Source organism: Muscardinus avellanarius, assembly GCF_963383645.1.
Source record: "Muscardinus avellanarius genome assembly, chromosome: 1".
NCBI classification, from domain to species: Eukaryota; Metazoa; Chordata; class Mammalia; order Rodentia; family Gliridae; genus Muscardinus; species Muscardinus avellanarius.
In genome coordinates this window covers 99,867,143-99,890,192 of record NC_137786.1, presented here as the reverse complement: position 1 = coordinate 99,890,192, position 23,050 = coordinate 99,867,143, and the positions used below count along the sequence as shown (strand labels likewise).

Genomic DNA, 23,050 nt, shown 5'->3' with positions numbered 1-23,050 from the left:
CATTCAACCTCCGAGCTACACCCCCTGCCCTATTAATTATTCTTTATTTTGAGACAGGGTCTCATTAAATTGTGGAGGGCCTCACTAAGTAGCTGAGGCTGTCCACGAACTGCAATCCTCCAGTCTCAGCCTACCGAATGCTGAGATTACAAGCATGAGCCACCACGCCTGGCTTAGCCTCAGCAACTTAATGAGGCCTTTTACAACTTAGTGAGACCCTGTTTCAAAATAAAAGGATAAAATAGGGATGAAGGTATAGTTCAGGTAGAATGCCCGAGTTCCATCCCCATGATAAAAAAAAAAAAAAAAAAAAAAAAAAAAAAAAGAAGGAACTGGGGATGTAGGTAGGAGGAAAAATGCCCCTGTATTTAATCCCTGGTAAAACATACACAAAAGGCACTGTGGTCCATGCCTGTAATCCCAGTACTTGGGAGGCTGAGACAGGAGAACAGGAGGATCATGAGTTTATGGACAGCCTCAGTAACCTTGGTAAGGCCCTCTGCAACTTAGTGAGACCTTATCTCAAAACAAAAATTAAAAAGAGCTGGGGTATAGGTCAGAGGTGGAATGCCCCTGGGTTCAATCTCCAGTATCACATACACAAAAAATAAACAAGCTGGGCTTGGTGGCACACCCTTGTAATCCCGCTTGGGAGGCTGAGACAGAAGGATCACATAGGTTCGAAGCCAGACTCAGCTACTTAGTAAGGTTCTCAGCAATTTAGTGAGACCCTGTTTCCAAATAAAATAAAATAAAAAAATAGCTCTGTGATTACAGCCCAGAGGTAGAAAAGCCCCTGGTTTCCGCCCCCAGCACCCCCCAAAAAACTGCAAATAAATAGAGATTATTAGCTGGGTATCATTGCACAACTGATAATCCCAGTACTTTGGAGGATAAGACAGGAGGATGGAAGGTTAAAAGCCTGTCTCAGAAATTTAGCAGCTGGGCATGGTGGCGCATGCTTGTAAGCCCCACGCTTGGGAGGCTGAGACAAGAGGATGGCACAGGTTCGAAGCCAGTCTCAGCTACTTAGTGAGGCTCTCAGCAACTTAGTGAGACCTTGCTTCCAAATAAAATATAAAATGGGTCTGGGAGTATAACCCGGAGGTAGAAAGCCTCTGGGTTCCACCCCCAGTACCACCAAAAAAATAAAATAAAATAAAAATAAATAAATAAAATAAATAAAAATATAGTAGGACTGGGGTTATAGCTCAGAGGTAGACTTCCTCTGGGTTCCATCCTCAGTACCCCAAAGATAAAATGAAATAGGGCTGGGGTTGTAGCTCAGAGGTAAGACTGCCCCTGAATTCAATCTCCAGTGAGACACACAATACACACACACACACACACACACACACACACACACACACACACAGCAAGCCAGGCATGGTGGTGCATGCTTGTAATCCCCACGCTTGGGAGGTGGAGACAGGAGGATCACGCAGGTTTGAAGCCAGCTGTGCTGGCTTAAGAGACTCTGTTTCCAAAAAAAAAAAAAAAAAAAAAAAGTATAAAATAGGTCTGGGAGTATAGCCTGGAGGTAGGAGGGTTTCCAGGAACCCCAGTAACACACACACACACACACACACACACACACACACACACACACACACACACACACACACCCCTGGGCGTGGTGGCACACTTGTAATCCCAGCATTCGGGAGGCTGAGACCTGGAGGATCGAGGTTCATGGACAGCCTCAGCTACTTAGTGAGGCCCTCTGCAACTCAGTGAGACCCGGTTTCAACTTAAGAATAAAAAATAAAGCAGGAGGTGTAAGCTCGGAGGTCGAATGCCCCTGGGTCCCACCCCCAGACCCGCAAAAAAAAAAAAAAAAAAAAAAAAAAAAGAAAGAAATTTAACAAGGCCCTCAACAACTTAGACCCAGTTTCAAAAGAAAAAATAAGATTATGGCTCTTACCTCAAGAGATTCTGATTTAATGGTTCTGAGTGGCATGAAAAAAAAATCTGCATTTTTAACAATTCCAGATGGGGTTCTTTGCCCATTGAAAATGAGTGTTCGGGCTGTGTGTGGTGGCGCACACTTGTAATCCCCGCGCTTGGGAGGCTGAGACAGGAGTATCGCACAGGTTCGAAGCCAGCCTCAGCTACTTAGTGAGGCTCTAGCAACTTAGTGAGACCCTGTTTCCAAATAAAATATAAAATAGGTCTGGGAGTATAGCCCAGAGGTAGAAAGCCTCTGGGTTCCACCCCCAGTACCACCAAAAAAAAAAAAAAAAAAAAAAAAAAAGAAAAAAAAGAAAAATTAGTGTGCGTGCGTGCGTGTGTGTGTGTGTGTGTGTGTGTGTGTGTGTGTTACTGGGGATTGAACCCAGGGGTATTCTACCTCTAACTCTATTTTTTGCTTTTATTTTGAAACAGGGTCTCACTAGTTTGATAAGATTCTTGCTACTTGCTGAGGCTGTCCTTAGAAGGAATGCAGGCTCCCAAGTATTGGGATTACAGATGTACACAACCATACCCGGCAGAAAACTAGTATTCTATACCTATTTTCAGCCCTGGGTGTACAATAGAAGCCCTAGGAAGCTCATTAAAATACATGCATCAATTCTGACTAAGGAGGTATTGGGAAGGGCACAGATGTTTCTTTTTAGAAAGCTATACTTCAAGTCTGGCATGGTGGTACACACCTATAATCCCAGTACTTGGGAGGCTGAGACAGGAGAATCACAGGTTGGAGGCCAGCCTCAGCAATTTAGTGAGTCCTTATTTAAAAAATAAATATAATAAATATGTAAAAAGGGCTGGGGGTGTAGCTTGAAGGTACAATCTCTAGTATCAAAAGTAAAAAAATACAAAAGCTACACTTCAACTAATATTTGAAGCCAGTGTGTGTTAGCTGGAAGTCAATGCACAGTAATTTAGTAAGAATCTGTTTCAAGCTGTGCATGGTGGCACATACTTGTAATCCCAGCATTTGGGAGGCTGAGACAGATGGATCACAGGTTTGAGGCCAACCTCTGCTACTTAGTGAGGTCCTTTGCAATTCAGGGAGACACTGTTTCAAAATAAAGACTAAAAAATATGGCTAGAGGTAAATACCCCTGTACCATCCTCAGTACTGCAAAAAAAAAAAAAATTTTTTTTTTTTCAAAATAAAAAAGAGCTAGAGGTGTAGCTCAGAGGTAGAACATCCCTGGTACAAAAATAAAATCAACACTTCCAGAGAAAGTGAAATAGAAAGCAAATGGCATGTTTCATAAATGTGGACATTGATGTCCGAGTCTGAAGAATCCCCTGGGAACCTTCCAGGGCAGGGCAGAAGACCGTGTTCATCTCACCTTTTGTTTCTTCTTTAGCCTTCTGAGTTGCTAAATCTGCCAACCAATGCAGGGCCGAGGAGGGAGGGGCAGTGTCAGGGCACTGGGGCCTGATGGCTTTTAGCTCACTATTGCTATTTGATGCAGAACCGTCAGCCTTCAGGGGCTCGTCAGATCTGATGTCAGGACCCTCGGCTTTGGGAACATGGTCAGGCTCTGGCGATGTTACTGCTGCAGTTCCTCCTCCACCTGAGAAGGTAGTTTCGTTTCCAGAAGAGGCACTAGGGTTTATGCTAGGAAGCTGGAGCATGGGAAGTTAAAGAGTGCTGGTTAAAAGAATGGTAGAGTAATGAGCTTGAGCAGAGAAAATTAAACACAAACAGTAATGGCTACTGGCACTAAGTAGGTCTGTGAAAAATAATCTGAAAGTGTCCCATAAACGCAGTCTACCCGTTCTTTTTTTATATACATTTTTTGGGGAGAGGTCTGGGGATTGAACCCAGGGGCATTTGATCTCTGAGCTATACCTACCCACCCACCCACCTCCCTCTTCTCTTTTCCTTCCTTCCTTCCTTCCTTCCTTCCTTCCTTCCTTCCTTCCTTCCTTCCTTCCTTCCCCAGGGGTGGAATCCAGGGGCTTTCTACCTCTGGACTATACTCCACACTTGTTTTATACTTCATTTGAAAACAGGGTCTCACTAAGTTGCTCAGAGCCTCACTAAGTAGCTGAGGCTGGTTTTGAACCTGTCCAATTCTCCTGTCCCAGCCTTCCAAGAGCAGGGATTAAAAGTGTGTGCCACCACACCTGGCTTTTTTCTTTATTTTGAAACGGGGCCTCACTAAGTAGCTGAGGCTGGCCATGAACCACGATCTTCCGGTTTCAGCCTCCCAAATGCTGGGATTACAAGCCTGCGCCACTATGCCCAGCTTTTTATATACTTTTACTGATGTATTGTATGTCATAGTGAGGTTCAGAGTGATACAAGTGTACACCCACAACCATTCTTCAGTTCCATATATAGTTATTGAGAGTTCTGTGGGGAATGAAGTTTAACAAGACCTGAAGTTTATAATTTAAAATACATATTTAGCATGCTTGAGACAATTTCTGCAATGGCAAACTGTTGATTAAAACTCATTCCCAGTTGAGTGCGGTGGTACACACTTATAATCCTAGTACTTGGGAGGCTGAGATAGGAAGATCACAAATTTGAGGTCAGCCTCAGGAACTGAGTGTGGTCTCTTTAGTATGACCTTGTTTCACTATTTTTTTTTTTTGTGGTACTGGGGGTGGAACCCAGAAGCTTTCTACCTCCAGGCTATACTCCCAGACCTTTTTCATATTTAATTTGGAAATAGGGTCTCACTAAGTTGCAGAAAGCTTCACTAAGTAGCTGATGCTGGCTTCGAACCTGTGTGATCCTCCTGTCTCAGTCTCCCAAGCACAGGGATTACAAGCGTGCGCCACCACGCCCGGCGTGAGACCTTGTTTTAAAATAAAAAAATAAAATAGGGCTGGGGTATAGCTCAGAGGTAGAAGTCAGCCTTAGCAACGTTAGTGAGACTCTCAGCAACCCAGTAAGACCCTGTTTTATCTTTTTTATTACTTTTTTTGTGTTACTGGGGATGGAACCCAGGGGCATTCAACCTCCAAGCTATACCTCCTGCCCTATATTTTATTCTTTATTTTGAAACTGGGTCTCACTGAGTTGTAGAGGGCCTCACTAAGTAGCTGAGGCTGTCTGCGAACCGCGATCCTCCAGTCTCAGCCTCCCGAATGCTGGGATTACAAGCGTGTGCCACCACATCCGGTTATTTTTTTGTGGTACAAGGGATTGAATCCAGGGACGTTCTACCTCTGAGCTGTACCCCCAGCCCTACTTTATTTTTATTTCTGAAACAAACGTGTTGGTGCATGCTTATAATCCCAGCATTTGGGAAGCTGAGATAGGAGGATTTCAGTTCTTGGCTGGCCTCAGCTACTTAATGAGGCCCTTTACAACTCAGTGAGACCCAGTTTCAAAATAAAGAATAAAAAATAGGGCTGGTGTAGCTCAGAGGTAGAATGCCCCTGGGTTCCATCTCCAGTACAAAAAAAAAAAAAAAAAAAAATATATATATATATATATATATATCTCCGGGGGTGTAGATCGGAGGTAGGTAATATTACCTAAGAATCCTAAAGAAACTTGGGACAACATTGGGGAATTTCTTGGCACTAAAAATTTAAGTTTAGCCAGGAGGGTGGCTCATGTTTGCAATCCCAGCATTTGGGAGGCTGAGACAGGAGGATCTGGGTTTATGGCCAGTCTCAGCTACTTAGTGAGGCTCTTTGTAACTCAGAATGCCCCTGGGTTCCAACCCAAGTGTGTGTATGTATCTCTCTCTCTCTCTCTCTCTCTCTCTCTCTCTCTCTCTCTCTCTCACACACACACACACAAGAATTTAAGTTTAAGCTTTATTCAGTTATATCCACATATACTACTTTACCTGTGACATCCCATTGGTGACAGCAGGTCTCAACACAGATTTGTTTTGCCGACTAATACAAGGGCAATTTGCTTTAATTCCCCATTTGCCCCGTGCAGCATGTACCATGTCTCCAATATTGTAAAGAGCTAAAGAAAAAAAAAAAAAAATATATATATATATATATCAGAACGCTTCTAAGTGTCATGTATTTGGTAAGAGTCTTCTTTGTTTCCCTCGATCCTTACCACATATCAAGGTGTTAACTGCTTTTACCTTTAATTTTTGATGATCAAACTCAAAATTACATGTTAGGTCATCTGCACAAGTACATAAAGTTGGTAAATGGAAATATTAAAACTTTAACCCAGGTATATCTAACTGTAAAGTTTTGTGCACTCAAAACCATTAAGCCATACTCTCTCCCTCCTTTAATAAATATTAACAAGGTGCCAGATGTGGTGGTACATGATTGTAATCCTAGTACTTGGGAAACTGAGACAGGAGGATTGAAGAAGGTTCAGGACCAGCCTTAGCAATTTAGTAAGACCCTTAGCAACTTAGTGATACTCTACTCATTTATTGTTAATTTATTTATTTTTGTGGTACTGAGAATTGAACCTAGAGGCATTCTACCTCCAAGTTATACCCTCAGACTGATTTTCTTATTTGGAAGCAGGGACTTGCTAGGTTGATGAGAGTCTATTTGCTGAGGCTGTCCTTGATCCTGTGGTTCCCAAGTACTACGATTACAAGCATGCACCAGCACTTCTGGCTTAGTGATATTCTAAAAAATAAAAAAAATAAAAAAGAACTAGGGGCTGGGCGTAGTGACGCATGCTTGTAATCCCAGTACTTGGGAGGCTGAGACAGGAGGATTAGGATTCATGGCTAGTCTCAGCTACTTAGTGAGGCCCTCTGCAACTTAGTGAGACTTTGTTTCCAAATAAAGAATAAAAAACAGAGCTGGGCATAGTAACCCACACGTGTAATCCCAACATTTGGCAGCATTCGGGAGGTTGAGACAGGAGGATCACAGTTCGTGGTCAGCCTCAGCTACTTAGTGAGGCCCTCTGCAACTCAGTGAGACCCTGTTTCAAAATAACAAATAAAAAAATAGGGCTGGGGGTGTTCTCGGAGGTAGAATGCCCCTGGATTCCATCCCCAATATTTAAAAAAAAAAAAAAAAAAAGGACTGGGGTGTAGCTTGAAAGTAGAATGCCCCTGGGTTCAATCCCAGGGTCTACAAAAACAAAACAAAACACACTCAAAATCCCAATACTGAAACAGGAGAATCAGAGGTTTAAGGACAGCTTCAGTAAGTAGCAAGATTCTTAATAAACTACTGAGACTCTATTTCAAAATAAAAATAGGGAGCCAGGCGTGGTGGTGCACCCCTGCAATCCCAGTATTTGGGAGGCTGAGACAGAAGGATCAGGGATTTCCTGGCCAGCCTCAGCTACTTAGTAAGGCCCTCTACAACTCAGTGAGACTCTTGTTTCAAAATAAAGAATACAAAATAGGCTTGGGGTATAGCTTGGAGGTAGAATGCCCCTGTATTTAATCCTCAGTACCTCAAAAGCAACAACAAAAAACCCCAAAAATAGGGTGGGGTTGTAGCTCATGGGTAGAATGCCCTCAATTCAATCTCCAGTAACTAACACATAGACACACACTATCTATATATTGTCCTCTAGGAGAATTCTAGGGGTAGATTCTTTAATGGTACAGAGTATACACACATTCTGAATTGTATACTTCACTGTAAGTTATACTTTCTTAAAACCTTAAGAAAAGCCAGGTATGGTGGTGTATTTCTGTAATCCCAGCACCTAGGAGGCTGACAGGAGGATCACAGGTTGAGACCACCCTTAGCAATTTAGAGAGGCCCTCAGCAACTTAGTGAGACCTTGTTTCAAAATAATAGGGCTCAAGGTCTAGATTGGCACTCCTACCCCAACCCAGGTCCAACCCCCAATTCAAAAAAAAAGGAAAAAAAAAAAGAAATGTAAAATGTAAAATTTACATAACTTTTTTTTTTTGGTGGTACTGGGGCTCCTGGAAGCCCTTCTGCCTCCAGGCTATACTCCCAGACCTATTTTTACATTTAAAAAAAAAATTTGGAAACAGGGTCTCCTAAGCCAGCGCACATGGCTGGCTTCAAACCTGCGCGATCCTCCTGTCTCTGCCTCTCAAGGGCGGAGATTACAAGTCTGCGCCACCACGCCCAGCAAATTTACATTACATTTAACCATGCTTAAACCAACAGGGAGCAGGCATCCTACCCCCGTACTCAGGAAGCATTAATGAAATATAAAATATCTAAGGGATGTCCCCCATGCCTTCCTTAAGTGAAGGAGAAAACAGGCAGTACTTTTCAGACACATCACCTTCAATCCATGTATGTTAGTGGAGGTGTAGAAGTCAGGCATACAGAACTTCTGGAGGAGGTGGGTGTGGTGGTACACGCTTGAAATCCCTGCGCTTGGGAGGCTGAGACAGGAGATCGCACAGGTTCAAAGCCAGCCTTATCTACTTAGTGAGGCTCTCAGGAACTTAGTGAGATCCTCTTTTCAAATAAAGTATAAAATAGGTCTGGAGTATAGCCTGGAGGTAGGAAAGCCTCTGGGTTCTACTCACAGTAACACAAAAATAAAATAAAATAAAATAAAGAATGAAATGCCAGGCATGGTTGTGCACGCTTGTAAGCCCAGCATTCGGGAGGCTGAGACAGGAAGATTGCAGTTTGTGGACAGCCTCAGTTACTTAATGAGGCTCTTTGCAACTCAGTGAGACCTTGTTTCAAAATAAAGAACAAAGGCCTGGCCTGGTGGCACATGCTTGTAATCCCAGCTCTTGGGAGGCTGAGACAGGAGGATTGCACAGGTTCGAAGCCAGCCTCAGCTATTTAGTGAGGCTCTCAGCAACTTAGTGAGACCCTGTTTCCAAATAAAGTATAAAAAAGGTATGAGAGTATAGCCCGGAGGTAGAAAGCCTCTGGGTTCCACCCCCAGTACCACCAAAAAAAAAAAAAAAAAAAAAAGTTTAAAAAAAAAAATAAGCTGGGCGTGGTGGCGCACACTTGTAATCCCTGCACTCGGGAAGCTGAGACAGGAGGATTGCATGGGTTCGAAGCCAGCCTCAGCTACTTAGTGAGGCTTTCAGCAACTTAGTGAGACCCTGTTTACAAATAAAATATAAAAAAGGTTTGGGAGTATAGCCCGGAGGTAGAAAAATTCTGGGTTCCACCCCCAGTACCACCAAAAAACCAAAACAAAACAAAAAAATAAAAAAGGTCTGGAGGTATAGCCTGGAGGTAGAAAAGCCCCTGGGTTCCACTTTAAGTACCACACACACACACACACACAAAAATAAAATAAAATAAAATAAAATAAAATAAAGAACAAAAACTAGGGCCAGGAGTATAGAATGCCCCTGGGTTCCATCCCCAGTACAGAAAAAAAAAAAAAAAAAAGAACTTCTGGAGGAATCACTGTGGTAAGCTGGATTTGTGACACAACCATGACCATTGGCTCTATTAAACTAGATGCTTTTCTCAAGGATTCAAGGGATTGATTACCTTCAACTCTATTTCTCTGTGTGCATGGTACTAAGAATTGAAACCAAGGGCATTCTAAATACATCACCAACTACATTCCCAGCCCTTTTTATCTTTTATTTTTAAAGAAGTGTTGCTAAATTACCATACACTGGCTTCAAATCTGTGATCCTCCTGTCTCAAACTCCCAAGTACTGAAATTACAGGTATTGCTTAATGTCCCTGGCTCTCTTAGCTGAAATTTTTATAAGCCTAAATCTAGAGCTCTATCTGGAACCCTACAGAGTGGACTTTTCATTTTGATCCAACCAACTATAGGAATGTGAAATGGTATCTGAACGTGATCAGCTCCTATGACCTGAGGGGGAGCAGAATGCGCAGTTGTGCATGCACAGTAACATTCATCTAAAGATCCAAAGTCTGACGCCGGGCGTGGTGGCGCATGCTTGTAATCCCCGCGCTTGGGAGGCGGAGACAGGAGGATCGCACAGGTTCGAAGCCAGCCGCGCTGGCGTAAGAGACCCTGTTTCAAAAATATAAAATAGGTCTGGGAGTGTAGCCCGGAGGTAGAAGGGCTTCCAGGAACCCCAGTACCACCAAAAAAAAAAAATAAATAAATAAAAATAAAAATAAATAAATAAATAAATAAAGATCCAAAGTCTGGAAAAGCAAGTGAGGCCTAATTAATTAATCTATTTTTATTTATTCCTTTTTTGCGGTACTGGGGATGAAACCCAGAGGCATTTTACCTCTGAGTGACACCCTCAGCCCTATTTTTTTATTGTTTATTTTGAAACAGGGTCTCACTGAGTTGCAAAGGGCCTCACTAACTAGCTGAGGCTGTCTGTGAACTGCGATCCTCCTTGTCTCAGCCTCCCAAATTAAAACATGCACTACCATATCTGACACAGTGAGGCTTAATTAAAAAAAAAAATCAAGCTAAGATAAACCTTTTCACATTTTATGGTATGTAAATGTTTCAGTTAAATTTACTTTTTTATTGCAGTACTGGGAATGGATGCCAGGGGCATTCACCTCTGAGCTACACCCCCAGCCCCATTTTTTATTCTTTATTTTGAAAAAGGGTCTCATTGAGTTGCGGAGGGCCTAAGTAGCTGAGACTGGCCGTGAACTGCGATCCTCCTGTCTCAGTCTCTCAAGTACTGGGATTACAAGTGTGTGCCACCATGCCCGGCTAGATAAATATACTTTTTTCAAGCCAGGTGTGGTGGCACATGTTTGCAATGCCAGTACTTGAGAGGCTGAGACAGGAGGATTGCAGGTTCAAGGATAGCAAGTAGTGAGACTTTCATTAATCTAGAGAGACCCTGTTTCAAAATAAAAATAAAATAAGGCTGAGAGTACAGCGTGGAGGTTGAATGCCCCTGGGCTCAATCCCCAGTGCCAAAAAACAATACAAAGTGAAACAAAACCTTTTTTCAGCTGGGCATGGTGACATATATTTGAGGCAGGAGAATCACAGGTTTGAGTCCACTCTGTTCAGTTTAGTAAGAACCTTTCTCAAAATAAAAAAAAATAAAAGAGCTAAATTTCAAAATGAATTTCCTTACCTGTGCCAGGGATGATTTGAGTGGGCATGAGATTCTCTGGTTCATGAGATTGCCCCTTTGCACATTTTAACCAGGAGAAAACCTCTTCATCACCCATTTCCTCTGTCTCTGAAACATAAATAAATGATTTAGCTTCTTTTATTAGGGTCACAAGATGAATCCCTCTCAGTCAGTGGAAGATTAAAAATAACATTTTTGGGGGGATTACTGGGAACTAAACCCAGGAATATTATCTCTGAGGTACATTCTCATCCCCCTTTTAAAAAAACTTGAAATAGGGTCTTGCTAAATTGTTGAGGCTGGCCTCCAACCTGTGATAATCCTGTCTTAGCCTTCAAGTACTGGAATTATAGTTATATGCCACTATACCTGACTATAAGTGTCAGAAACTTAAAAGGCCAATTTTATTACAGCCAAAGAAGGTAACATCTAACTTAAAAAAAAAAAAAAAAAAAAAAAAAAAACTAGCCAGGTATGGTAGTGCACATGCCTGTAATCCCAGTTCTTCGGAGGCTGAGACAGGAGAATTATATTTGAAGCTAACCTCAGCAACTTAGTGAAGTTCTCAACAATTTAGAGACCCCTTGTTTCAACATAAAATAGGATTGAGGGTGTAGTTTAGAGGAAGAAGGCCCCTGAGTTCCATTCCTATTAGCATATACACAATAAAAAAGAAAAAAATCTAGGCAGGTGTGGTAGCACAGGTTTGTAATTCCAGTACTTTGGGAGGCTGAGACAGGAGTATTGCAGGTTCAAAGCCGCTTTTAGCAATTTAGTGAAGCTATCAGCAACTTAAAACAGGTTTGGGGGTTGTAGCCCAGAGGTAGAAGGCTCTTGGGTTCCACGCCTAATGCTTCCCCCTCCCCTGCCCACACAAAATCTAACTGGGCATGGTGGCACACACTTGTAATCTTAGTGCTTGGGAGCTTGGGAGGCTGAGATAAGAGGATCACAGGTTTGGAGATAGCCTCAGTCCTTAGCAACTTAGTAAGACATTGTTTCAAAATAAATAGGCTGAGGGTGTAGCTCGAGGTAGAATGCCCTGGGTTCAAGCCCCAGTACCACCAACCAACTAATCAATAGCTTTACTCTGGATTAATTTAAAATATATATCTCAATAAGTTTCAAAAATATATTGCCACAATCATGATATGGAACTTTTTTTTTCTTTCTCTCTTTTTGGTGGGTTTGGGGATGGAACCCAGGGGCATTCTACCTCTGAGCTACACCCCTGCCCTATTTTTTATGCTTTATTTTGAAACCGGGTCTCACTGAGTTGTGGAGGGTCTCACTAAGTAGCTGAGGCTGTCTGCGAATCGCGATCTTCTGGTGTCAGCCTCCCTAATGCTAGGACTACAAGTGTGCGCCACCATGCCCGGCTTGATATGGAACATTTCTGTCTCATCTCCAAAAGTTTTCTTGAGCTCTCTGTAGTTCATACTCTTGGATTCTTGGACACCACTAATCAACTTTCTAGTACTAAAGGGACTGCCTTACTAGGATTTTTGTTATATGTATGTATGTATGTATGTATTTAGCAGTACTGGGGATTGAGACCAGGGACATTTTACTTACAAGCTATACCCCCCTGCCCTATTTTCTCTCTCTCTCTTTCTTCTTTTTGCGGTACAGAGGATGGAACCCAGGGGCCTTCTAAACCAAGAAACAGCCCTAGACCTATTTTATTTCTTATTTGGAAACAGGTCTTGGTAAGTTGCTGATAGCCTCATCAAGTTGCTGAGGCTGGCTTTGTACCTGCAATCTTCCTATCTCAGCCTCTCAAGTACTGTGATTACAAGTGTACGCCACCATGCCCAGCAAATTTTTGCTTTATTAGAATTTCATAATGGAAACATTAGTAATTTGTGTTGAGTTTCTTCTCTTCAGTATACTGCTTTTAAGACTTATCTGTATTGTTGATGTACTGGAATTAAAGGCATGTGTTACCACACCCGGATGTATGATTCCTTTCCTTTTTTTTTTGTACTGGGGATTGGACTCAGGCGCCTTCTACATCCAAGCTATTTTATTTTATTCTACCCCTAGCCCTATTTTATTTTTATTTTTGAAACAGGGTCTTGATAGGTTGATGAGAGTCTCATTACTTGCTGAGACTATCCTCAAACCTGAGATCCTCCTGTCTCAGCCTTCCAAGTATCAATCCTCACACTTGGGATTACAAGTGTGTGCCACCATGTCCAGCTTGTATGACTCCACTTATATGCCATAATCAGAATAGGCAGAGAATAGACAGAGACAGAAATTAGATTAGTAGCCAGGGCTGAGAGAGGGAGGAATAGCTAAGTGACTGCTATGAGTACAAGGTGTTTTGGGGGTGATGAAAACGAAAGTAGTGGGGATAGTTGCACAACCTATGAATTACATTACTGAATTGTACACTCTCTTTTTTTTGGTGGTACTGAGGGTGGAACCCAGAGGCTTTCTACCTCCAGGCTATACTCCCAGACCTACTTCATACTTTATTTGGAAACAGGGTCTCACTAAGTTGCTGAGACTCTCACTAAGTAGCTGAGGCTGGCTTGGAACCTGTGCGATCCTCCTGTCTCAGCCTCCCAAGCGTGCACCACCATGCCCAGCCGCACTTTTTCTTTCTTTTTTCTTTTTTTGATAGTATTAGAGATTGAACCCAGGGGAGGATCTACTTCTGAGCCATATTCCCAGGCCTTTTTATTTTTTGTTTTGAAACAGAGTCTCTCTAAATTAATATAGACTGGCCTTGAACCTGTCATCCTCCTGTCTCAGCCTCCTGGAATTATAGGCATATGCCACTATACCTGGCTGAATTGTACATTTTTAAAAAGGTAAATTATGCTGGGTATAAAATTTACCCTTTTAAATTAAGTGTACAATTCAATTCAGCTGGGTACAGTGGCACACGCCTGCAGTCCTAACTACTTGGGAGGCTAAAGCAAAAGGATCACAAGTTTGAGGACAGCCTAGGCAACTCAGCCAGACTCTAAATCAAAATAGCTCAGAGGTGAGGTCAAATGCCTCTGAGTTCCATTCCCAGACCCAATAAATAAATAAATAAATAAATAAATAAATAAATAAATAAAGCAAGCAAGCAAGCAAGCAAGCAAGCAAGCAAGCAAGCAAGCAAGCAAGGAAGCAAGCAAGGGATATAGCTCAGTGGTAGAGTGTCCCTGGGTTCTATGTTCTATCCCCAGTATATGTGTGTGTGTGTGTGTGTGTGTGTGTGTATGTATCTCTCTCTCTCTCTCTCTCTCTCTCTCTCTCTCTCTCTCTCTCTTTCTCTCACGCGCGCGCGTGCGTGCGAGCACACACACACACACACACACAAACACAAATTTATGGTTTGTAAAACATATCTTGCCGGGATGGTGGCACATGCTTGTAATCCCAGCCCTTGGGAAGCTACAAAAGGAGGATTGTATAGGTCAAAGCCAGTCTCAGCTACTTATCGACACTCTCAGTAACTTAGTGAGACCCTGTTTCCAAATAAAGTATAACATAGGTCTGGGAGTATAGCCTGGAGGTAGAAAAGCCCCTTGGTTTCACCCTCAGTACCACAAAAATAAGTAAATAAAAAATATATATATCTTAATAAAGCTATTTCAAAATAAAACAAAACAAGATATGGAATAAATCTTGACTTGTTTTAGCCTTTCCAGTTAGGCTAATTATTGGCAACTTAAGGTCTCAAAAACAAAGACACCAGAGTTAATCACCTTAATGATGGAGCACAAGCCTATTCCTGTTTCTATTTTTGTGTGTGTGTGGTACTGGGGGTTGAACCCAGGGGCATTCTGCCTTTAAGCAACACCCCCAACCCTATTATATTTTTATTTCGAAACAGGGTCTTACCAGGTTGCTGAGAATCTCACTACTTGCTGAGGTTGTCCTCAAATCTGTGATCCTCCTGTCTCAGGTACTGGGATTATAGGCATGCGCTATCATGACAGGTTTCCTGTTTTAACTTTTTGTGTGTGTGTGGTCACACCCAACCTGTTTCAATTTCTAAGTTTAATACCTCCACTGACATACCCCTACAGGTTGTTGTTGTCGTCGTCGTCATCATCATCATGTGCTAGAGATCAAACCCAAAAGCATTCTACCTCAGAGATACACCTGTAGTTCTTTTTATTATTTTATTTTGAAACAGGGTCTGCTAAGTTGCTGAGGTTGGCTTGAAGCCTGTGATCCTTCTGTCTCGGCTTCCAAAGAACTGGCATTACTGGTATGTGCTATGTGTCTAGCTACAGGTTATCTTTAGAATTGCACAAAATAATACTTGCTGCTGGGCGTGGTGGCGCATGCTTGTAATCCCAGCATTTGGGAGGCTGAGACAGCAGGATTGCATTTCGCGGACAGCCTCAGCTACTTAGTGAGGCCCTTTGCAACTCAGTGAGGCCCTGTTTCAAAATAAAGAATAAAAAATAGGGCTAGGGTAAAGCTTGAAGGTAGAATGCCCCTGGGCTCCATCCCCAGAAACAGGAAAAAAAAAAAAGAGAGGGGGTGGGGGGAGAATAATACTTGCTTACCGCTGCGTGGACGGCTTTTCCTGAGCCGGTAACAGTCAAGGCAGACGCCAAATCCACATTTGCGACAAACCCAGTGGATGTTGAAAAGAGTTGTTTCACACACATCACACATCTCCCGCACGCCACGCACAGCTCGTTTCCATGCCACTTTCTCTGATGGAAAGAGAAATAATATTTTGGCATTGACTGTCTTAAATAATAGTAAAATATCTCACATCCACTGATTACCATTCATGCCATTTTGTCCGGCAATAAAACTCAGATTCATAAGTTTTTGTTTCTTTTTGTGTGTGTGTGTAAAGTTAGGGATTGAACCCAGGGGCATTCTACCTCCAAGCTACACCCCCAGCCCATTAAAAAAAATTTTTTTGTTTGTTTTTTGTTTTTTGGTGGTACTGGGGGTGGAACCCAGAGGCTTTCTACCTCAGGGCTATACTCCCAGACCTTTTTTTTATATTTTATTTGGAAACAGGGTCTCACTAAGTTGCTGAAAGCCTCACTAAGTAACTGAGGCTGGCTTCGAACCTGTGCGATCCTCCTGTCTCATCCTCCCAAGCGCGGGGATTACAAGCGTGCACCACCACGCCCGGCTATTTTTTAAAATTTTAATCTTAATTTTTTTTGGTGGTACTGGGGTTCCTAGAAACTCTTCTATCTCCGGCCTACACTCCCAGAAACCTATTTTTTATATTTTTATTTGGAAACAGGGTCTCTTAAGCCAGTGAGGCTGACATTGAACCTGCGCAATCCTCCTGTCTCCGCCTCACAAGCACAGGGATTACAAGCGTGCGCTACCACACTCGGCTTCAATTTTTTTTATTCTTTATTTTGAAACTGGGTCTCACTAAGTTGTGGAGGGCCTAAGTAGCTGAGGCTGGCCATAAACCTGCAATCCACCTGTCTCAGCCTCCCAAGTACTGGGATTACAAGTGTACAACACCATGCCTGGTTGAAGTTTTGTTTCTATAATTATAACAGAAACAAAACACTAATTTCTAGCATCTCAAAGACTTATAATAAAACTAGGATATGATAACCTATTATTATTATTTTTTTGCAGTGCTAGAGATTGAACCCAGTGGTATTCTACCTCTGAGCTACACCCCCAGCTCTGTTTTTTATTCTTTATTTTGAAATAGGGCCTCACTAGGTTGTGGAGGGTCTCATTAAGTAGCTGAAGCTGGCTTCGAACCCAGATCCTCCTGTCTCAGCCTATCAAGTACTGGGATTACAAGCATGTGCCCCCATGCCCAGCTTATTTTTTATTTTAAAATAGGGTCTCATAGCCGGGCGTGGTGGCGCACACTTGTAATCCCAGCATTCGGGAGGCTGAGACCAGAGGATTGCAGTTCGCAGACAGCCTCAGCTACTTAATGAGGTCCTCACAACTCAGTGAGACCCAGTTTCAAAATAAAGAATAAAAATAGGGCAGGGGGTGTAGCTCAGAGATTGAATGCCGCTGGGTTCTATCCCAGACCCACACACACAAAAAAAATGTCTTATTAAACTGTGGAAGGCCTCTCAAGTACTGGGATTACAGGCATACTCCACCACGCCTGGCTAATCTATTATTATTAATAGGTAACTAATGCAGCCGGGCGTAGTGGAGCATGCTTGTAATCCTAGTATTTGGGAGGCTGAGACAGGAGGATCATGGTTCGTGGCCAGCCTCAAGTACTTAGTGAGGCCCTTTGCAACTCAGTGAGACCCTGTTTCCAAATAAAGAATAAAAATAGGGCTGATAGGGCTGGGGGTGTAGCTTGAAGGTAGAAAGCCACTGGGTTTCATCTCTAGTACAGCAAAAAAAAAAAAAAAAAAAAAAAAAAAAAGGAATTAATGCTACATGTTGTCACTGAAAATACTATATATCTATATATTTTCCAGTTTGAGAGAGCCTGAAATAAGAGGATTCTTCTATTAAAATTTAGGGTATAATTTTATAGTACAATTTCCTTGGTCTGGAAAAAGCATACAGTAGCTCACAGATGTGGAAATAAAAATTTTGGAATAACGTGTTTTCTAGGAGTGAAACATTGAAGCCAATAGAATCTCGTCTAGTCATAAGCCAGAATATTGCTTGCTAAGAAGTATGTTCAAAGCAAACTGAAAATATACAAAGTAAACCAACTTCAAATGAGGAAACTATTTATTTTATAGTAGCTGTGTGAGGACAATGAAAGGCAGCAGGGAAGAAAGCCCCCATACATTGCTGGTTGACATGTAAAATGATGAAAGTACTTCAGTAGTTGTTTTGGTTTGTTAACCGACTAAGATTAAAAGAATAAATTCTGCTGGATATAGTTAAGGCCTCAGCTACAGGTTATTACAGAGAGAAGTCTTATTAGTATTAATTCATTCACAGAATTTACCATCTTTTCCTCCTCCAATTCTCCCTTTAAGTGAAAGAAAATAAAAGTTTCCAAACAGAAGAGTCTGGAAGCAAGAGGGTGTCTTACGGTGTGGTTCCACCATCATCATGGCCTCCTTTTCAGACATTACAAGTTGACAGAACTGGTCGCCAACGTTGGCCAGGATGTATTTTGAGGTCTCTAGGTCTATCCCTTCTGCTAAGGAGGAAGAGGGAATCCACAGATTCATGGCATCAGGGTCACTTTGCTGAGGGCTTAGAAACCCTTCCACACGAAGTACCCCCTTTCGAGTGAAGATCAACCTGAGATAGAAAAGTAGAGAGTCAAAATATAGTTGTCTTTTGGGATTAAAGGGTGATTGGTTTCCCATCACACCCCACCCATCAAAATCTGCACTGCTCAAGTTTCTCATGTAAAATGCTGCAGTATCTAAACTGGGTGTAGTGGTGCATGCCTGTAATCCCTGGGTACTTGGAAGGCTGAGTGAGACAGGAAGATCACAGGTTCAAGGCCAGCCTCAGCAATTTATTAAGGCTGTTAGCAACTTAGTGAGACCCTGTTTCAAAATAAATAATAAAAAAAATAGGGCTGGGCGTGTAGCTTGGAGGTAAAATGGCCCTGGGTTCCATCCCCAAGCTCTAAAAAAATAAATAAATAAATAAATAAAAAATAGGGCTGGGGGGGAACTAAGAGGTAGAATAACCCTGGGTTCAACCCCCAGTACCATAAAAAAAATAAATAGCTGCAGCATTTGCATATAATCTATACAATCCTCCCATATATTCTGAGTCATCTCTAGATTATTCACAATACCTAAAACAATGTAAATGCTATATAAAATAGTTACACCATATTCTTTATGGAGTAATGACAAGAAAAATTAAGTTCCTACATATTTTGAACATGTCATAAACCTAAATACATTTTCAATCCATGACTAGATAAATCTGGATATGGAACTAGCAGATAAGGAGGGCTGTGTGTGGCCTCTGCTAACAGGAAGGCTTAAAACTTAGTAGGTCTTGATTTTTTAAAAAGCTGTCACCAGTTTTATCAGTTTTCCCATCTATCTGTTCTACACCTATATTCACGTCACCAAATTTTACTAGAGAAAAAGAAAAACATCCTCAGCTTCACACTTTAAACGCAATATTGCCAGGCACTTTCAATAAAGTTTCCTGTTACACGCCCTCTCCTAGATGCCTGTTTCATACCTTCCTTTTTCTATCTTCAATATGACCTTCCCAATGAGGACCTTGTTTCTTATTTCACTGAGTATGTAGGAGCCAAAAGAAAATATCCACAAATTCCTACCACCACACCTTCCTGTCAGTGGGCCTATCTTCTTAATCTATTCTCTTTATACTCCAAATGAGGTACATTCGAAGCCTAGCATCTCCGCTTACATCATCTCCCTTTTCGTCAACCCAAAGGCATTTCTCTACTAATTGTCCACTCTTTTCTATGTCATCTAGTTTCTTCTCTACTAAATCACTGTTCAAAAATGCTCTACAAGAGCCCAGCGTGGTGGCACATGCTTGTAATCCCAGCATTCCGGAGGCTGAGACAGGAGATCTCGGTTCACGAACACCCTCAGCTACTCAGTGAGGCGCTTTGCAACTCAGTGAGACCCTATTTCAAAATTAAGACTAAAAAATAGGGCTGGGGGTGTAGCTCAGAGGGCAGAATGCTTCTGGGTTGCATTCCCAAAACGAGAGAGAAAAACAAAACAAAACAAGGGAGGCTTAGATAGGACCACCACAGGCTCAAGGTCAGCCTCAGCAACTCAGTAAGGCCTTCAGCAACATGGCAAGATCTTGTTTCAAAATAAAAATAAGACTGGGGTGTGGTGGCGCATGCTTGTAATCCCAGTACTTTGGAGGCTGAGACAGAAGGACTGGTAGGTTTGAAACCAGCCTTAGTAACTTGGCAAGACTCTACTTCAAAAAGAAAGAAACAAAGAAAGAAAGAAAGAAAGAAAGAAAGAAAGAAAGAAAGAAAGAAAGAAAGAAAGAAAGAAAGAAAGAAAGAAGAGAGAGAGAGACAGAGACAGAAGGAAGGAAAGAAAGGGGACTAGGGGTGTAGCTCAGACGTAGAATGTCCCTGGGTCCAATCCCAGTATGACCTTGCCCCCCCCACACCAACAAAAACGACATAAATCAGTATTTAAACTTGTTACAATTTCTATCAGAAAAATCCACTCAACAAAGTCCCTCCAAAGGGTAGTCTATATTGTCATTAGCTTCTTTCTCTTATTTTTCTCTTCATTCAATATAACCAGGCATTCTGCCCACCAACCTACCAATACTAATACATAAAAAATGGAATGTGTTGCCGGGCGTGGTGGCGCACGCTTGTAATCCCCGCGCTTAGGAGGCAGAGACAGGAGGATCGCGCAGGTTCGAAGCCAGGCGTGCTGGCTTAAGAAACCCTGTTTCCAAAATTTAAAAAGTATAAAATAGGTCTGGGGGTGTAGGCCGGAGGTAGAAGGGCTTCCAGGAACCCCAGTACCACCACCAAAAAAAAAAAAAAAAAAGGAATGTGGATGTAGCTTAGAGGTAGAATGCCCCTGGATTCAATCCCCAGTACTGCAAAAACAAACAAACAAACAAACAAACAAACAAACAAACAGGGTGACATTCACATTTGCATCTCCAGGTTAGGCCTCTTCCCTTATCTCTGGAGCTATTGATCCTGTGATATCTTCACATCTTCATCTGGAAATCTAAGAGGTACTTCAAACTTAATATGCTGAAATTAAAACTCCCAATTTTCCTTTACAAACTTGATTTTTTTGTTCTGAGAAATCTCCTTAGCAGTAAATGGCAATCCTATTCTTCAAATTTTCAGGCCAAAAGCTACAGAATCATCCTTAACTAATTTTTCTTTCATACTCTCCACCTAAATCCTCAGATAATATGTGTACTCTGCTTTGAAAAATATATCCAGAATCTGCAAGGCATAGTGGCAGACATCTGTAACCCTGTAACCTGTAATCTTGGGAGGCTAAGCCATGAGGATAACAGGTTTGAGGACAGCCTCAGCAATACAGAGACAGCAACCTAGCAAAATCCTATTTCAAAATAAAAATAAATAAGCTGGGTGTGGTGACACATGCTTGTAATCCTAGCATTTGGGAGGCTGAGACCGGAGGATTGTGGTTTGCACACAGCCTCGGCTATTTTGTGAGGCCCTCCACAACGTAGTGAGATCCTGTTTCAAATAAAGAATAAAAAACAGGGCAGGGGGTATAGCTCGGAGGTAGAATGCCTGAGTTCCATCCCCAGACCCACAAAAATAAATAAATAAATAAATAAACAAACAAACATTAATAAATAAAATAGGACTGGGCATATAGCTTGGAGGTAGAACACCCCTGGGTTTGATCTCCAGGGAGACGGGTACACACACACACACACACACACACACACACACACACACACACCTACCTATCCAGAATTCAATCACTTCTCCTCATCTCCACTGCCATCTCACTGGTCTTAGCCACTGTCATTTCCTACCTGAATAATTTTAGCAGCCTCCTAACTTTTCTGAACTTCTCTCCTGCCTCCATATAATCTATTCTCACAAAAACAGTCAAATGAGCTTCCATTTATTCATTATTTATTCATTTTTGTGGAACTAGGGCTTGAACCCAGCCAGGGGCATTCTACCTCCAAGTCTATTTTAGTTTGCTGAGAGTCTCACTAAGCTACTAAGGCTGCCTAAACAGTGATCCTCCTGTCTCAGCCTCCTAAGTATTGGGAATCCAGGCAATGCTCAGTTTCAAATGAGCATTTATTTATTTATTTACTCACTTACTTATTTAGTGGTACTAGAAATGGAATTCAGGGATTTTCTACCTTCAAGATACACCTCTAACCTTATTTTGTTTTATTTTTTTGGAAACTGGGTCTTGCCAAGTTGTAGACGGCTTCACTAAGTTGCCAAGACTGGCTGTAAACCTGTGATCCTACTGTCTCAGCCTCCCAAGCACTAGGATTACAAGCCTACACCACCAGGCTGGGCTTTCAAATGAGCTTTTAAAACATTAATCTGGCCAGGCGTGGTGGCACACATCTGGGAGTATAGCCCTGAGGTAGGAAGCCTCTGGATTCCACCCCCAGTACCACCAAAACAAACAAACAAACAAAATAATAATAACCTGAGGGACGTGGTGGTACAGGCCTGTAATTCCAGTACTTGGGAGACTGAGACAGGAGGATCACAGGTTCAAGGACAGCCTTAGTAAGTAGTGAGTCTCTCATCAACCTAGAGAAACCTTGTTGAAAAATAAAAATAAGATAGGACTGGGGTGTAGCTCGGATATAGAATACCCCTGAATTAAATTCCTAGTACAAATATATATTAATAAACACACACACACACACACACACACACACACACACACACTAATCCGAGCCAGGTGTGGCGGGCGGTTTAGACTTAGTTTCAAAATAAAAAATATAATAGGTCAGGGGGTGTAGCTCAGAGGCAGAATGCCCCTGGATTCTATTTTTATTACCACAAAAAATTAAAACATAACATTAATCAATGTCACTCATCAGCTCCAAATTTCCAACAACCTTTTTTTTTTGTGCTGAAGACTGAACCCAGAATATTCTACTTCTGAACTACACCCCCAGCCCTTTATATTTTTTATTTTGAAACAGTCTTTCTTGCTAAGTTGGTGAAGGTCTCACTTAAGTCATCGAGGCTAGCCTTGAACCTGTGATCTTCTTGACTCAGCTTCCCAAGTACTGTAATTACACAGCCTGAGAGCAAAGGGGTTTAGGAAAGAATGTTTAGGAAAGATTCAGAAAAAAGAGTGGGGTTATGTGTCACCAATGGAAAATGGAAATGAAGGCAGAGAGAAATGTTTGGGTACCTCCGGAAGTGAAAGAAGCGGCAGGCTACAGTAGAATCATCTTGCTCCTGTTCTTTAAACTTCCGGTACCGCTCCAGGCGGCACTCCCGACACTTGTGCAGGTGAGGTGCCACATTGATGCAGGACCCATCCTGCAGGAAGGGCTCTCCAGACTGCTTGAGCTTCTTTACTTTGCTCACATCTTTCAGAACTGACTGGCCAACTGTAATGAGGGAGAAAGGAGAAAAGGCTGTCGTGAGGGGTGTAAGTAGGTCCCAATAACAAGATCCTCTTGGAGACAGACATCTGTCCTGATGTGGGCTACTACCCTTTATACTACTTGGGCACATACCCATTATATACCCAGAAAGGGAGAGGAGGGAAAAAAGAGACTTCAATTGGGAGCTA

General features: G+C 42.1%; 1 protein-coding gene across 1 annotated transcript in view; it reads right to left on the bottom strand.

Annotated features, from left to right (window-relative positions):
- KDM3B (lysine demethylase 3B) overlaps window positions 1-23,050 on the bottom strand; it is a gene marked incomplete at both ends in the record, with an annotated part of 111,227 nt that overhangs the window by 25,388 nt on the left and 62,789 nt on the right. Inside the window, 6 exons of the mRNA XM_080702731.1 lie at window positions 3,306-3,585; window positions 5,775-5,902; window positions 10,884-10,991; window positions 15,407-15,559; window positions 17,863-18,077; window positions 22,664-22,865. Of these exons, the coding sequence (XP_080558857.1) occupies window positions 3,306-3,585; window positions 5,775-5,902; window positions 10,884-10,991; window positions 15,407-15,559; window positions 17,863-18,077; window positions 22,664-22,865 (1,086 nt within the window). The remainder of the gene's footprint in view (window positions 1-3,305; window positions 3,586-5,774; window positions 5,903-10,883; window positions 10,992-15,406; window positions 15,560-17,862; window positions 18,078-22,663; window positions 22,866-23,050) is intronic.